This window comes from Saprolegnia parasitica, assembly GCF_000151545.1.
Source record: "Saprolegnia parasitica CBS 223.65 unplaced genomic scaffold supercont2.126, whole genome shotgun sequence".
Taxonomy (NCBI): Eukaryota; Oomycota; class Saprolegniomycetes; order Saprolegniales; family Saprolegniaceae; genus Saprolegnia; species Saprolegnia parasitica.
In genome coordinates, this window is record NW_012156520.1 from 16824 (window position 1) to 33128 (window position 16305).

Below are 16305 nucleotides of genomic sequence, written 5' to 3' on the forward strand. Positions count from 1 at the left end.
AGATGCGTGTCTTGCAGTCGTTTGATCCCAACCCGACTGGCGCAGCGTGCGAGTCGCTGCGCGGCGGCGTCGCCGTCGGCGCCATCACCCACGGCGTCCTGCGCGTCGACGACATTGTCGAGCTCCGCCCCGGACGCTTTGTCCGGGATCCGGTGAGCAAGCGACTTCGCTGTACGCCGCTACGCACGCGCATCACGGCGCTCACGGTCGCGAGCACGGCAGTTACCGAGGCCGGTCCGAGCGCGCTCGTTCGCATCGCGACGACGCTCGACCCGACGCTTGCACGGGCGCACCGGCTCATGGGACAAGTGCTTGGTCTCCCCGGGACGCTGCCACCCATCTACATGGCGCTCACCGTGGTTATGGGTGTCGGCGCCCGCTCGATTTGTGCCAAGGATGTTGTGCGCGTTCACATTGGCGCCACGACGGTCGACGCGACAGTCGTGTCGCTGGCGACCGACCGCGTCCAGCTCGTGCTCGCTGCGCCTGTGTGTGCTCACGCAGGCGAAGCCATTGTGCTCACGCGCCGACGCCACGCCCGGTGGCAGACGCTGGGCCATGGCACGCTGGCGGAAGGCGAAGTGGCCGACATGGCGGACGCCTGACTCGCAGCTGCCTCGTGTTGCATGTCTCGCCGCCATTCTTGCCCACGACGACGCTGGTCGATAAGACGAGCAACACGATGGCGCGTCGATATGTTTAGTGTCTTTATTTGTTTACAGGATTTACTGCGCGTCAAGGACCATCGGTGTCAGTGCGGCGTCCCATGAGACGGCCACATGTCCTTGGACCTGGAGGTTGTAGATTGCAGTGGGGAGTGGGGCACTAAACGCATTGCCTTCCAAGCGTCTACATTTGCCGTCAAGAAGGTACTTGGTTCCATAATGGACCGACATACAGCACTTCGAGCGATGAGAGTGTGCTCAAGCTTGGTGGTACGAGGCCCGTCAATGCGTTCTGGTCCAATCGCAACACGCGCAGCGCGCTGAGGCGCCCAAGAGTCGACGGCACGCTCTGTGTGAGCGCATTCGAGCTCACGTCTCTATGAGAGTCCATGAGAGGTCGTCATTCGACTCGGTTTGTACAGTTCTTCTAGGGCCGAGAGACGCGCGAAGGCCGGCGGGAGGTAGCCTGTGAGTCCATTGTTCGCGAGGCGTCTACGTGGATGTCGAGTAGGATGGAAAGAATTGTCGATTTACAAAAGCACGATGTGGCCTTGACAGTTGCAGTGCACGCCATACCACTATTTGATTGCAGCATCGTGAGTGCATCCGAATCGACGAAGACGCATACGTTGTCCCGGCACGGATCGCTGACGACATCGCTGATGGGCCACGACTGCTTCCACGACGGCCCACCCGTCGCCCAGAACAGCATGGCCAGCGCTCCTCTGTCGTTCAGCGTCACACGACCACCTCTGCCATCGCAAGCGGTCACAGTGTCAAGCACCAGCATTGAGATAGCTCCAACTACGATACGCATGATGTATGACTGTGCCGTTTGCACCTCTAAAAATATGCCACCCACTTGATACCCTATCCGGGCTCCCAAATGGATAGATAGATAGATAGATAGATAGATAGATAGATAGATAGATAGATAGATAGATAGATAGATAGATAGATCTCAAGCAAGGGGCGAATCGACCGTACTATAAGAATCTCAGATTTGGATGGGATTGCAAATGTGTCAAACTAGCGCAAAGGACAGGCAAGCGACGAGTTTGCACTGAATATTGCACTATTGTGCACGCAGTATATGTGTGCAGTGTCTAAATTACATGCGGAAGATCAGTCGAAATACATTACTGAATCGTCACGGTCGTGTCCTTGAGCACCTTGATGTTGTACACGAGCGCGGTCACGTCGGAAAAGGTGCTATCGACCAGGTGCACGTTGCGGTCCGAGTCTTGGAGGACCATACACTTGGCTTCGCCCCCAGCGCTCGACTCGTCTTTGGTGGTCGCCGACGACTGCAGCATGCGTTTCTTGAGCCGCAGCTGCTTCTCGGGGAGGCCAAAGCAGATCAAGTGGCTCATGAAAAACCACTGGAGCGTGCTGAGGCGGCGCGCCCTGCAGATCAGAATCGTGGCGCCATCGCCGTCAACTTGAATGCCGTGCAGGTAGTCGCACACGATCGAGCTGCTGTTGAAGATGGCTTGGCGCGCGAGCGAGTTTTGCGCCAGCTGCCGCCACCTCGCGCGGTGCCACACTTGGTCGAGCAGCGTGACGACGAGGACGTTGACCAAAACGCCGATCGCGATCGCCGGCGTGGTGCGGAGGTAGTAGCCGTCGAGCGCATTAACAAAGAGAGTGTCGAGGTTCGAAGCCGCGTGGTCGACGTCGACGGCGACGCTGTTGCTATAGTCAATGTACGTCGGAATATACGCGAGCACGATCGCGCTCACGTAGAGCGACGTGACATTGGTCCAATTCAAGTAGCCCATGAGGACGCTCTCGCCGTTGAACGTCGCGGTGCTGACGATGCTCCACGCGATCTTGAGCAGCTTGAGGCACGCGCAGTTGAACCAGAGCATGCGCGTCGTGAGCGCATACATTTGAAACGTATGCGTCCACTTTGGCGCAGGGTCGGCGTACGCGGAAATGTGCCGTAGAAACAAGAGGCAGTTGCCCATGTCGAGGACGACGCTGGTCGCAAACAAAAAGACAAACGCGTCGGAATTGTAGCAAAACATGTCAAAGCGGAGGGCCACACTCGGGTACGGAAAGCACTTGGGCGAAATCATGCGCACAAGCTTTGCAAAAATCGAGTCGGACAAGGCGCCATTCGCTTCTTGCCACTGCACCGTGCGGCGACTGGCCAAGTACCCGCCAAGCGCAAAGAGGATGGCGATCGCTTTCACATAGTGCGACGCGGTCGAAAAGCTCGTGTGGGGCAGCATCATGCCGAGGTGGTAGTCGGCGCCCAAGAGGTTGGACGCGGTCGTGATATTAAGCACTTGCCGACTCGCGTCGTAAACACTTGTGATGTTGCACGTGCCGTACCCAATCTCCGCGATCGGAGTGCACCCGGTGCAGTACGATTTCGGACTCAGGCGGAAAAAATCGAGTAGCTGCGAATTTGGCGTCGAGCTGTTGGCAAACGTCGTCTCGGTCGTGAGACGGAGGTCCACGAGGTGCCGACCCGCCGTGTACCCAAGCGCGTTGAGATCGCTGATGGACATGCTGCCATTCGCCAAGTTGACGGCGCCATCGTCCGTAAATATGTGGGTGAGCGCCGAGCCGCGGAAGAATGTGACTGTGTTGCTGGCGAGGCCCAGCCGGCGCTTGATGAGCGTCGGGAGCACATACTCGCCTTGAAATGCGCGGCACAAGTCGATCGCTGGCGTCATTGTAAAGACGCCGCCCCACACGAGGTAGACGTCGCTGCTCTTGGTCGCGAGGGCCTCCATGGTATAGTTGACCATCCAGTTGCCGATGCGGGAAATGTCGGCGGGCGCCGCGCCGCGCAGGAACGTGTACGTAGCATCCAAGTCGGTGACCGATCGCATGCCTGTAATTGGCGTGAGGAAGCGGTATGCGTTCCCGAGGTAGTCGTTCACGGCCCAGTTGTTGAGAATCGTGTCGGTCGCGACAAGACCAATGATCACGAGGCCTATGAGACGCACGCCGGCTTGAAAGAACGCGCCTTTGGGAGGACCGAGACGCGACTTGATCGGGACGACGACGCTGTGGAATGGACCGTCGGGGAGCACGGGCAAGTCCATTGCTCACCCGGCAATGTTGCCGCACCGAGGTCGTTGCAAAGTGCGACCTGTTCAGGAACGCAAGGGAAGGAATACGTATCGCGCGTGGGACGACCAACGTGCGATCCATTGGAAGCTCTCTGTATAAATAGCCTCCTAAAACCCACCCCTTTCCAACCAATACCAATAGAATCGACGGCCCATGAAGGATCGGACCGCGTAGAGCACCCTTGAAATGGGCACATCGTGTCGCGGCGAAGATGCGGTGGGCCTATAGTCGTGTGTACCACACCGGAGCCTCGGACCGTTGACAGCATATCGCTGTTCCGCCATGTTTTTGGCGGGAAGGCGAAACGGCTCCCGATCCAAGACGGTCATTGGCATAGTGGGGGCGGGTGCAACATCGGATGGTCCGATATGGCGTCGCTAGAGGAATTGATGCAAGCGGCGGCCAATATTATCCACCAGGTACAAGGGCACTCGGCTCGCGAGCTAACCTGCATACGTTGCTACTAGAACGAGACGTTCCAGAAGAGCCTAAAATGCATGCGATTGGTGGAGGATGGCGCACCCGGCGTTTCAAACCGGTGTTCAGGCTAACGAAACGTAGCGGCGGTCATCCGGTGCCTTGCGAGTCATGTGTGGTGTCACGCGACGAGTGCCCTTTGCACTCGTCTTGACTGTACTCGGCTGACGTCTTGTGCTAAAACTGACAAAGAAGAACCGAGTAGTACTAGCCTCGTGTCGAGTTGGCGGTGGTGATCCAGACCATTGAAGTGGGTACGGACAGAGCAAGGTGTCCATCTATTTTACCGTACCCTAAAATGAAAGCGGGTTCATCCTTTTGACGGCCTTTATTCGGAGTGGCCACCCTTGTGTCGCAGGTCATTCTCGGTCGTGGATTTCGATCACTCGTGCCAAGTAGGCAAGAATAATAAGGAATCTTACTCCTACGATCCGGTGAGAAGTATTGAAATCGACACCGTATCCGAGGTCTGATCCCGTGCCTCAAGTGTGCTTGGCGACGCAACTCTTACGCAGGCAATGTACAAGCGCGGGGCCCATTTCCCCCCGCGCCCCATCCAACGTACGCATGAAAGAAAGCAATCGAAAACAAGTTTGCATGAAACATCATCTACTGGATCGCGACCGATGCGTCTTTGAGAATCTTGATGTTGTAGGCGAATGCTGTCACATCGGTTAGGCCGGCATCCAACAAGTGAATATGGCCGTCGCCATCTTGCGCAACGATACACTTGGTGTTGCCCTTGACTTCTTCGCTTGATGTCGTCAAGGTCACTGACGACGTTTGAAGCATCCTTTTCTTGGCGCGGAGTTCCTTCTCGGGAAGGCCAAAGCACCGCATGTGGTTCATGAAAACCACTGCAGCGTACTGAGGCGGCGCGCCTTGCAGATGAGCAGCGACCCTTGGCTGCCGACCTCCGTATCCGGCACCATGCCGTCGAGGTAATCGCACACGATCGAGCTGCTGTTGAAGATGGCTTGACGCGCGAGCGAGTTTTTCGCCAAAAACGTCCAGTGCCGGTATCGAAGGACATGGTCGAGCGTCGTGATGCCAAGAATGTTCGCAACGAGAAGGAGGACTATTGAAGGAACGCAGCGAATGAAAAAACCATCGTATGCATCGACGTGGATTGGGTCGAGTATCTCGGCGCTATGATAGAGCTCGATGCTGACGCTGTTGTTGTACGCGACAAACGACGGGACTAAAAAGAGAAGCGCGACGCTCAAATACAAAAACGTGACGCTCGACAAGTTGAGGTAGCCCATGAGACGACTCTCACCACTGTACGACGCCGTGCTGAGAACACTCCATCCGATTTTAAGGAGCTTGAGGAAAAGACACGTGAGCCACAAGAGACGGACGCTAAGGCCATAGAGCTGCAGCGAAATGCCAAATTGCGGCGAGAGCGAGTTGTAAAAGTGCATGTTGCGGATCGCGACAAACCAATTGCCCATGTCGAGAATGACACTTGTCGCCAAAACGAGGACAAAGACGTCGGAATTGTAGCAAAACATGTCGAAATTCAGCGCGAAACTCGGGTACGGAAAGTACTTGGGCGAAATGGTGCGCAAAAGTTTCGCAAAGATCGAGTCCGTCACGGCAAGGTCGACTTCGCTCCACTGCACCGTCTTGCGACTGCCGAGGAAGCCACACACCGCAAACGTGATTGCGATTGCCTTGAGGTACTGCGACAATGACGAGAGTGCGGATTTTGGGAGCAAAAAACCGAGCTTGTAAATCGACTTGTCGATATTGGCGCTGCGCTGCACATTCATCGATGCAGTGGCGTCGTCATAGACCAGCGTGAGGTTGCACCGGCCATGTCCTAGCTCGACGATGGGCGTGAACCCGCTGCAAAAGCTACGTGGAAAGAGCCGGTAGTACGTGATCACCACGTGTTGCGTCTCGGACATGTTGGCAATCTTGAACGGATCCGACAAGCGCAAATCGGCCGCCATGCGTGCGGGCGTATAGCCCCGCGCCAAGAGGTCGCTGCTGCCCATAGTGGGTGTCGCAAGGTCGTCGGACGCATCCTTTGTAAAGAGATGGCTCCACGCACTGCCTCGCACAAACGTGATCGAGTTGGTGACGGCAGCAATCTTGATTGCGTCAGCACCAAGCTTCATGTCGTACTCGCCTTGGAAAATACTGCAGAGGTCATAAGTCGCAGGCATTTCGTAGGCACCGGCGGACACGATGTTGTAGTTGGTGTCGAGACTGTCCAACTCGGCCAGCGTCAAGTTGAGCATCCAGCCGCCGATTTGCGAGATGTCGGCGAGTCCCCGCTTGTGCACAAAAGCGTACGCGGCCGAGATACCCGTAAAGTCCATGACGGTCGCAATCGGGGTTCGAAAGCAATGGCCATTGCCAATCGAGTCGTTCAGTGCCCAGTTGTTGGCAATCGTATCAACGAGCACGAGCACAAGCACCGCTGCACCAAGAACGGCGACAACGGCTCGGACCAGCTGTTGACCGCGAGGGGACGTCACGCTCAAGGCAAAGGTGCCACTGGCCGAGGGTCCGATCGGTGCAATCGTCGTACTGCTGCTGGTGCGCATGGGAAAAAAGTTATGCCGGCGATCAAGTGGTTCTATTCGTAGTGGCGGTTTATTTATTTAGCACTGGTGGGAGTGCCATCTTGAGTCAACGGCAACACGCGATCGGTTTGGCCAGAAACATGAAATAGAATCGAGCAATGCGTGCAATATATATATCCATCCGGTCGGGTGCAAGACATCGTCAACTCTCAAGTCCACACTGCCAATTGTCGTCGCACGTAGAGCGCTGCGGGCTAGTCACATGCGGGAAAGGGCGGCGACGTGTTCCATTTCCCAATGCAACCCAAGGCAGCTGAACCCAAGGCCCCTTCAATTTTATTTTAAATGGTATGTTTTATTTGAAACGCATATGATATGGAGCCCCGTGTATTTTTACGTCCCCGGTGCCGTAGTGATCTAAAACAATCAGTCCGAGAGCAGGCAGTGAACGCATGTACATCGGGACGGAGATGGAAACGAGTGAGGTGGTAAAGGACGTACGGGGACCCATTTCATTCGACTTGAAAAAGCGTGTTGTCGGCGGTGCACCGCTTTCGCTCTCGGCCATTCTCGTGCTTTGACTTAGCGTTTGCATGTCAAATGAAATTGTGGGAAGGGAGAAAGTCGCGAGAGACGCCGCAGTCGTCTCAAGTATCTCCAACGATGGTCTTCTAGAAGTAAGAATGTCTGTGTACTAGTAGTATACTCTTACAGGAGGTGGGTTTCGGGTGGCGGAGCTTTGCTCCCACTTGGCCGTTTGACGCCCCCTTTCCACCTGCCTTGCATGCTTTTGCGCTGCTAAGCTCGTGTTGCCTTCTCGTCTGGGTTGAGTATTGCGCAGGGCTGCTGCTAAGTCTCTTATGTCGGATCCTGGATCGACCCCTCATTGTTATTGACAATTACGAATCGTACAATTTACGGAGAATGGTGCTATATAGATATGTAACGCCGATATGCCAGATGTAGCGCCCCGAGGCAATGTGCATGCACGAGGCCCTTTTGCCTCGACACACCGTGCTCCGTGTGCATGAAAATAGGTACGCCATGTAGGTCATATATTCAGCATTTTGAATGCACACGTCTACTGGATCGCGACTGTTGCGTCTTTGAGAATCTTGATGTTGTACACGAGCGCCGTCACGTCGTTCAGGCCGGCATCCAGCAAGTGAATATGGCCGTCGCCGTCTTGCGCAATGATGCACTTGGCGTTGTTCTTGACGTCCTCGCTAGATGTGGACATGGTCACTGACGACGTTTGAAGCATCTTTTTCTTGGCGCGGAGTTCCTTCTCGGGAAGGCCAAAGCACCGCAAATGGTTCATGAAAAACCACTGCAGCGTACTGAGGCGGCGCGCCTTGCAGATGAGCAGCGACCCTTGGCTGCCGACCTCCGTATCCGGCACCACGCCGTCGAGGTAATCGCACACGATCGAGCTGCTGTTGAAGATGGCTTGGCGCGCGAGCGAGTTTTTCGCCAAGAGCGTCCAGTGCTGGTACCAAAGGACATGGTCGAGTGTCAAAATACCGAGCATGTTGAGAATCAGGAGGAGGACAATGGCGGGAATGCAGCGGAGGTAAAAGCCGTCGAAGGCATCGATGTGGATTGGGTCGAGAATCTCGGCGCTATGATAGAGCTCGATGGTGACGCTGTTGTTGAACTCGATGAACGACGGGACAAAAAAGAGAACCGCGGCGCTCAAATACAAGGACGTGACGCTCGACAAGTTGAGGTAGCCCATGAGTCGACTCTCGCCGCTGTACGACGCCGTGCTCAGGACGCCCCATCCGAGTTTCAGCACCTTAAGGAAGAGGCAGTTGATCCACAAGAGACGGACCTCGAGGGCATAGAGCTGGAGCGAAATACCAAATTGCGGCGAGAGTGAATTGTACAATTGCATGTTGCGCATGGCCACAAAACAATTGCTCATGTCGAGAAGGACGCTGGTCGCAAACAGCAGCACAAACAAGTCAGAATTGTAGCAAAACAGGCGAAAATCCAGCGCCAAACTCGGGTACGGAAAGTATTTCGGCGAAATGGTCCGCAAAAGTTTCGCAAAGATCGAGTCGGTCACCGTATGGTCGACTTCGCTCCACTGCACCGTCTTGCGACTGCCAAGATAACCACCGAGAGCAAAGGCAATCGCAATTGCCTTGAGGTAGTGCGACGCCGACGAGAATGCTGATTTTGGTTGCATCAAGCCGAGCTTGTAAATCGACTTGTCGATATTGGCGCTGCGCTGCACATGCATCGATGCGGTCGCGTCGTTGTAGACCAGCGTAAAGTTGCAGCTGCCGTGACCGAGCTCGACAATCGGCGTGCAGCCGCTGCAAAAGCTACGTGGAAAGAACCGGTAGTAGCTCATCTCCACGTGTTGCGTCTCGGACGTGTTGGCAATGTTGAACGGGTCGGACAAGCGCAGATCGACCGCGAGGCGTGTCGGCAGATAGCCCAACGCTGAGAGCTCTTTCCTTTTCATTTTAGACGTCGCGACGCCTTCGGATGCGTCCTTTGTAAAGAGATGGCTCCACGCACTGCCGCGCATGAACGTGATCGAGTTGGTGACAGCACCAATCTTGATTGCGTCGGCGCGAACGCTGACGTCGTACTCGCCTTGAAAGATGCTGCAGAGGTCCGTGGTCGCGGGCATCTCGTAGGCACCGGCAGACACGACGTAGTAGTCACTGTTGACACTTGTAAACTCGGCGACCGTGTAGTTGAGCATCCAGCCGCCGATTTGCGACACATCGTCGAGTGCGAGGTCGTGGCGGAACGTATACGCCGCCGAGACGCCCGAGAAGTCTAAGACGGTTGCGATCGGTGTCTTGAAGCAGTTGCCGTTGCCAATGTAGTCGTTCAGCGCCCAGTTGTTGGCGAACGTGTCGACAGCCACGAGCATGAGGATCGCTGCACCAATGACGACGACGGCCGCACGGTAGAGCTGGCGTACATGGATCGACGCTGCGCTCGTGGCCACGACGCCGCTGATCGTTGGTCCGATGGGCACGATCACAGTGCTGCCGCCGCTCCGCATGGATGTGAGAATTCGTTCGGACTGCGCTTTTCAAATTGCCATCGGTTACCTGTACTATTCCTAGCAGGGACGCCATCTTGCGTTCCCGAAACGAGCGAGTTGTACACTGACACCGTGAACGACGTCACGACGCTCCTTGGTTGTATACAGCCCGTGGTATCGATGTATAATACTTGCGACCACCTCGACACTGCGTCGGGGAATTCGCAAAATCAACCCCATTGATGGGTTGCAAAATCAGCCCCTATGCGTGACAAAAAGGGATCAAAACTTCCCTTTTAAAAAGTATGTTACGGCAGCGAGCGACGACAGAGTATCATCGACCCAGAAAAGTCTGTCCTCCGCAGCGCAGCAGAGGTAGGGTGTTGACTTTTGTACAGGCCGTGCCTTGCGAGGAGTGAGCCCCAGTCTCGACACTAGACTGATTTTGCAAGCGTGAAATGTAGGAATGGGGCACGCCCGTGACATGTCGCATGCGCGCGTCGGATGAATTCCACCGAAGCAAAGTACGATGGGACCCCCTCAATCCTGAACTGGTTTTCAGGAAAGCCACTTATTTTTTGACTTGCACTGAGTATGAGCAAGGACCCCACAGACGACGAAGAAGGCATTTCGCTTCACCGTGGCCTCGGACGTCATGCTTGTGAGCCCACATGCCACACAACTGTCCGTGCCACACGACTGTCCTTACGGCCAGACCGCAAAGCGCTGGGAAGAGTTAGCCGAACACATGTGTGTGATTCACGGTGACCTCGTCACGGTCATCAGGCGCCGCCGGCGCTCTGACGACCTTAGGACGGCCTTAGAGAACGATCGAGAGGCCACGACGGGGTGTTGGGCGAGAATCGCGACGAGAGGGAGTGCGAGCAGGGCGTCGTCCATGACCGGTCCAAAGCAAAAAACTTTTGCACGTTTGCAAAAACATCGGACGCGCCCACTTTTCATCATTGAGTTTTCTGGAATGTCGCGCGCCGAACAATCCTGAATTCCACTCTTGCAAATTGCTCTACTAACAGGGATTTCATTGTAGATCGGAGCCCCAGGTGGAGGCGTGTAGGCCCGCCGACCCTGGAGTATCATGGGCTATCATGACGCCCTCTCGATATGCAGCTTCACCGGTCTTGCGCAATTCTAATTACACCGGCTTGGCGGTGTGTTTGTGTACAATGGACAAGTGACCAGTTTCCGCTTGCACCGTAGGTCCTCAGTAGTGGAATTCGACCAGAAATCAGCCCCCTTTAATTCAAATAGGGGCTGATGTTGCAAAGCATCGGTCAAAAGGGGACGCTTTTCAACTTCCCCCGACGCTGTGTCGTGGGCGATACCACGGAAAGCCCCAGCGCCCAAATACCCAACATGCACAATGTCCATTCATTAAATGCATCATTGAATGACGACGGTCGTGTCCTTGAGGATTTTGATATTGTACACGAGGGGCGTAACATCCGCGAGCTGCGCGTCGAGCAAGTGCACGTGGCGGTCGCCGTCTTGCACGACCATGCACTTGACGCTTGTCGAATCTTCTGATGTCGTTGTGATGGACGACGTTTGGAGCATTTTTTTCTTGGCGCGGAGCTCCTTCTCGGGAAGGCCAAAGCAAACGAGGTGACTCGTAAAGAACCACTGGAGCGTACTGAGGCGACGCGCCTTGCACACGAGCTGCGAGCCCTTGCTATCGACGTCATGATCGGGCTCGATGCCGTGCAGGTAATCGCACAAGATGGAGCTGCTGTTGAAAATGGCTTGGCGCGCGAGCGAGTTTTTTGCCAGGAGCTGCCACGACTTGTAGTAGAAAAAGTGGTCGAGCAAAAGCACACACGCGAGGTTGATCACGACCAGCGCCAAAATGAAGGGCACCACGCGGAGGTAAAAGCTGTCAAAAGCAAGCACGTGGATGTCATCGAGGTTTTGGACCTTGTGGTTGAGGTCGTGGAGGACGCTGTTGGAATACTCGATGAACGGCGGCACGTACATGAGCGCGATCGCGCTAATGTACAAGGATGTGACGTTGGTCAAATTCAAGTACCGCATGATCTACGATTCTACATCAAACCAGTGTACAATATGGTGTCAAAAAATGATCGACAATAGACATACCTTGTTTTCGCCATTGTACGTCGACGTCATGACGAGGTTGCACAAAATCTTGAGCAGCTTGAGCACGGCGCAATTGATCCATAAGAGACGGGTGCTGAGCGCGTACTGCTGAATGTTGTACACTATACTCGGCGACGGCGCGTTGAAGAGATTGATGACGCGCAGGTACATGAGGCAGTTGCCAATGTCGAGGAGGACGCCGGTCGCAAACAAAAAGACAAAAATGTCCGAATTGTAGCAAAACATGTCAAAGCGGAGCGCCAAACTCGGGTACGGAAAGTATTTTGGCGACACGGTGCGCGCAATCTTGGCCAAAATCGAGTCGGCGTTGGCCAAGAGCGCTTCGATATCAACCCACTGCACCGTGCGGCGGCCTGCGAGATACCCCCCGACGGCAAAAAAAATCGCCGTCAACTTGACATAGTGCGACGCCGACGAGAAGCCCGACTGCGGCAAGAGCACGCCTACCTTGTACATGGAGCCAAAGTGGTTGACACTGCTTGAGATAACCACTTGCTTGGTCGTGTCGTTGTACACAAGCGTCATGTTGCACTGGCCGTACCCGAGCTCTGTCACTGGCGTGCATCCGGTGCAAAAGCTCCGTGGCGAAATCTTGTACCACGCCACGAGAAGGTTCTGGGCGGTAGAGACGTTGGCGACGACAACACCCGTCGTGAGCCGCATGTCGGTGCCCGTGCGTCCGGGGACATATCCAATGTCTCGGAGCTGCCCATCGTGCATGCTCGCAGTCGGCAGATTCGTCGTCGCATCCGATTGGAACGCATGCGAGAAGACGTTGCCTCGAAAGTACGTCACGGCGTTCGAAGCGATGCCAAAATGGGCGGTCGAGGACGCGGCCACGTCATGCGGATACGTCGCTTTAAAGATCTTGCACTGGTCGATGCTAGACGTGAGCGGAAACGACCCGACCGAGAGCACGTAGAGATCCGAGCTCTTGGTCACCATCGCGTGCACGGTGTAGTTGACCATCCAAAACCCGATTTTGGACAAGTCGTCCAATCCACTCGTGCTCGGAAAGCTGTACTGGGCCTCGAGATCCGCCGCGTGCGAGACCGCCGCGATCGGTGTCAAGAACGCGTACCCGTCGCCGACAAACGAGTTGATTTCCCAGTTGTTGGCGACGCTGTCGATTGCGACGAGCACGATGATCACGAAGCCAATGAGAACGTCCAGTCGCCGCAGAAAGGCGTCGAGACGGGGCCGCTGCTTGGAATAATGGACACCGTGGGACATGGGTCCGATGCCAATCACCGGCGTTGGCAGCGTAGCAGACGACATGAACGGCATGCTCTTCTTGTGGAAAGCGCGGCGTGATCGGTTGTGACGCCGTGTCGTCGTCGGTTGTTTGGCTATTATTGGCAAAAAAGGCGGCCTGCGATACGCCAACGCCCGAGGCAACGACTTCGCTCGTCGACGCACGGAGTGTCTTTCACGATCCATTGCCGTTGACGTCTTCAGTGTCTGGTGCGATGGGTCGCTGCTACTGCTAGTCGCTACCGCGAGCGAGAAGACAGAGATCTTGCGTTTGAAGGTACACCCAAGGAAGCAATCGTGCGAGTATGCGGCGGTGCGAAACAGATTCGCTGGCTACCCTTGGTAACTGTGGTATCCGTGTACTGAGGCATGGTGCTTTGTACCCTCTGTAAGAGCAACGATCGTGGAGCACCTGACGAGGCATCTATACGTCTCTGTACCCCCCCCCGCGACCATTTTGCACGTTCGGGCAGACATTTTTGGTACTCCGGGGTACATGACGTGACACTGCACGCGACGAGACTCGTTCTGGGCAAATTGTTTACAGGGTGAAAACGTAGAAATCCATCTTTATACACACACCCTGCCGTCAAATGTGTCTGCATTGCAGTCCCTATCATGTTGAAGGGGATACCTCGCATCTCATCGAAAATGCAAAAGGCAGCCCCAAGGGCACCAAGGATATCAATGGCCTTGGCAGCTCACGGATGGAATCTGACGCTAGATTCAACTGTTGACGGCTTTCCACGCCGATGTCTTCCGCGCCCGTCGGGTCTCCGTTCAAAAGCACTCGAATGTAACGCCGCGAGTGCCAATACTCCAGCGCGTCAAACGGTCGAGAGTGTAACACATAGTAAACGGCATCAGTGACCGATGTCAGTGACCGCGCCTGTATCGTGTGTGATGCAAGGATCGTGCAGACGCGCCTCTTGTGCAAGTAACTCGAATGTGCGCTATCGTCGAGGCACACACGCTGTCGTGAAGGCATGTGACTCCGTCGAACGACCCGCCGTGCACGACCGTCTTTACTCGCACCATAGAGCCGACAACGATCTTCGACGCAAGAAAGAGGCAGAGCGTTCTTCCCCCGATTGCACTTGTGGGTCTTTTGATGTCGCCTCTTGTCGGAAACCGTCCAGCAAACATGGCTGCAATATGCCTCGGAAAGGAGTGCGTGGGGAATGGGAGGGGATTTGATGCGCAAGTGTCAACGCGATGTGGGTACAGTGGCACGCATTGGAGCATGGATACGGTCACGGGATACTTGACACGATGCTGCAGCAAAGACACGTCGCAGGTTCACTTCGTGTCGCTGCAAGACACCACCATACGAAGCAGGCTTCTTCTGGCCTTCTCCGCGGGAGACGATAGATTTTCGATGCGAGCACACTTTGTGTAGAAAGCGTGCGCCTGCCCCATCTCTGTCGTCACTTTTGGCATCGGATCGATCGTCCGATGCATGTGCACTCTGTATTCATCGTGCGCATGTCCTCTCGAGCGTTTGCCCATGTGCATCGCACGCGGAATGCACCGAGACAGCCATCACGACGCGTGGGTGACTTGACGTCAACGCAAGCGATGTGGCGGTGGTGGCTGCAGGCTGCAAAGACGCGCTGCCACGTCATGGAGCGTTTCAATTTTGGCCAATCAACGGCGAGAAACAGGAACTTTCGACAGCTGCGTGCAGCGACAGGAAGCGTGCGTAGCGTGGGCGACCGACCGAACAAGCTTGAAGCGCCACGGTTTTCAATCCGAGCACCTGCGCGTCCCATCGACACGCCGCCTTTCTGTAGCACCAATTGCACCCTCCTTGTCGACGGCGGCTTCATTCGATAGGATGCAGTGTGTGTGGCACTCGACGGACCTCCTGCGTGAAATCATGTCCTTCCAACTCGGCGTGCCATACGATACCCATACGCTCTTGCACGCGCTTCGATCCCTTGTCTGGGACAACGCCGACGTCCTTGCAACGCTGCCGCCCGCGCTGGCGCCGATCCACGACATCTTTCCTGCGTGGTTCAAAGTCCATGGCGCGCGCGGTCTCAAGCGCATGCCATGCAGCGTCGCCCTCGAACTCTTCTACTACGGCCTCTACTACGGCCATCTCGACGTCATTATGCACTTTTGCGACAAGCTGCCCGTCGACTATGTCGAGTGGCACCTCGTCATCATGTCGGGCAACGTCGTCGCCGTCAAGTTTCTCCTCGACGCGTACCCGGATGGCTGCTTCTTCCAAACCATCGAGCGCGCCATCGAGCATGGTCATCTCGGCGTCGTCCGCGCGCTCCGAGCACATGGCGTGCCGTGGCCAGCGACTGCGTGGAAGGTGGCGAGCCAGCACGGTCGCGCCGACATTGCGTCGTACCTCGATGCGTACAAGTGTCCGTGGCACGAGCACTGGCGCGGCGAAGTCGCTGAAGCCGCGGCCGAAGGTGGCCACGTCGACGTTCTCCGGGTCTTGCAGCGCCACCACGCGGATGCGATCACCGAGACGGCCATGGACGCCGCCGCCGCGAATGGCCATGTCGACGCTGTCGCCTACTTGCACGAGCACGGCCAAGCCGGCTGCACGTCGCTAGCGCTCTCGACCGCGGTCCGCGCCGGCCACCTCGACGTTGTTGCGTTTCTTGCCGAGCATTACGAGCTCGATAAGAAGCTCGCGTCGCTCCGGCTTGCGTCGCCGACGAGCCAAGGCGATGACGACATTGAGGACGCCCAGCTGCGCGAGGAGCACGAGAGCTGGACGTCGGCGTGGCAGGCGTTCCAAGCCAAGGTGCAAACGCTGCTGTCGAGTCCGTCGCGGCCGACGACCAAGGCACCCAAGATGCACTTTCGTGCGATTCCACGTTTAATTTAACACCATGTTATCTAATATATTATATATGATGTGTATCCTTTTCCCGGGACCGTCGACACGATCCCATAGCAACATTTTGTACGCACGTTGGTGCATACGGTGCGTAGGTAAAGCAAGGCTGTACAGGCAAGTCGTCGCCACCCCCGTGCGTCCGTGGCGACAGTATTTAGCATGCATTCAACAAAAGCAAACACGTGATGTCGCAATGCATTTTAAAACGCTTGCTTTACGAAATGCCTGGTAGCGTGTACCCCGGGGCACCCATCGCAAAAGCAA

At 55.8% G+C, this 16305-nt stretch overlaps 7 protein-coding genes across 7 annotated transcripts; 2 read left to right on the forward strand and 5 right to left on the reverse strand.

Moving 5' to 3' along the window:
* Window positions 1-2: 2 nt before the first annotated feature.
* On the forward strand, window positions 3-695 carry SPRG_13754 (hypothetical protein; the record flags this gene model as incomplete). Its single annotated transcript, XM_012353510.1, has 1 exon — window positions 3-695. One exon carries the CDS (start codon window positions 3-5, stop codon window positions 603-605), a length of 603 nt encoding a protein of 200 aa, XP_012208900.1. The 3' UTR covers window positions 606-695.
* Window positions 684-1377, reverse strand: SPRG_13755 (hypothetical protein; the record flags this gene model as incomplete). The annotated part of the gene is made up of 5 exons (XM_012353511.1): window positions 684-849; window positions 899-1042; window positions 1086-1157; window positions 1200-1243; window positions 1294-1377. The coding sequence occupies 5 exons, from the start codon at window positions 1375-1377 to the stop codon at window positions 726-728; spliced, it is 468 nt and encodes a 155-aa protein (XP_012208901.1). The 3' UTR covers window positions 684-725.
* Window positions 1378-1804: 427 nt separating this feature from the next.
* Window positions 1805-3727, reverse strand: SPRG_13756 (hypothetical protein; the record flags this gene model as incomplete). Its single annotated transcript, XM_012353512.1, has 1 exon — window positions 1805-3727. One exon carries the CDS (start codon window positions 3725-3727, stop codon window positions 1805-1807), a length of 1923 nt encoding a protein of 640 aa, XP_012208902.1.
* A 1350-nt stretch (window positions 3728-5077) lies between these two features.
* On the reverse strand, window positions 5078-6790 carry SPRG_13757 (hypothetical protein; the record flags this gene model as incomplete). The annotated part of the gene is made up of 1 exon (XM_012353513.1): window positions 5078-6790. The coding sequence occupies one exon, from the start codon at window positions 6788-6790 to the stop codon at window positions 5078-5080; it is 1713 nt and encodes a 570-aa protein (XP_012208903.1).
* A 1060-nt stretch (window positions 6791-7850) lies between these two features.
* On the reverse strand, window positions 7851-9839 carry SPRG_13758 (hypothetical protein; the record flags this gene model as incomplete). Its single annotated transcript, XM_012353514.1, has 2 exons — window positions 8020-9839; window positions 7851-7995 (listed from the first exon to the last, which is right to left on the reverse strand). Exons 1-2 carry the CDS (start codon window positions 9798-9800, stop codon window positions 7851-7853), a joined length of 1926 nt encoding a protein of 641 aa, XP_012208904.1. The 5' UTR covers window positions 9801-9839.
* A 1334-nt stretch (window positions 9840-11173) lies between these two features.
* On the reverse strand, window positions 11174-13259 carry SPRG_13759 (hypothetical protein). Its single transcript, XM_012353515.1, has 2 exons — window positions 11898-13259; window positions 11174-11834 (listed from the first exon to the last, which is right to left on the reverse strand). The coding sequence occupies exons 1-2, from the start codon at window positions 13203-13205 to the stop codon at window positions 11184-11186; spliced, it is 1959 nt and encodes a 652-aa protein (XP_012208905.1). The 5' UTR covers window positions 13206-13259; the 3' UTR covers window positions 11174-11183.
* Window positions 13260-15009: 1750 nt separating this feature from the next.
* SPRG_13760 (hypothetical protein) lies at window positions 15010-16029 on the forward strand (the record flags this gene model as incomplete). Its single annotated transcript, XM_012353516.1, has 1 exon — window positions 15010-16029. One exon carries the CDS (start codon window positions 15010-15012, stop codon window positions 16027-16029), a length of 1020 nt encoding a protein of 339 aa, XP_012208906.1.
* Window positions 16030-16305: the final 276 nt, after the last annotated feature.

Excerpts from the sequence above, each read along its gene's own strand:
- SPRG_13759 (XM_012353515.1), bottom strand. The coding sequence starts at position 13,205 with ATGCCGTTCATGTCGTCTGCTACGCTGCCAACGCCGGTGATTGGCATC. Across the intron at positions 11,835-11,897 it reads CGTACAATGGCGAAAACAAG|ATCATGCGGTACTTGAATTT; the intron begins GTATGTCTATTG and ends GTAGAATCGTAG.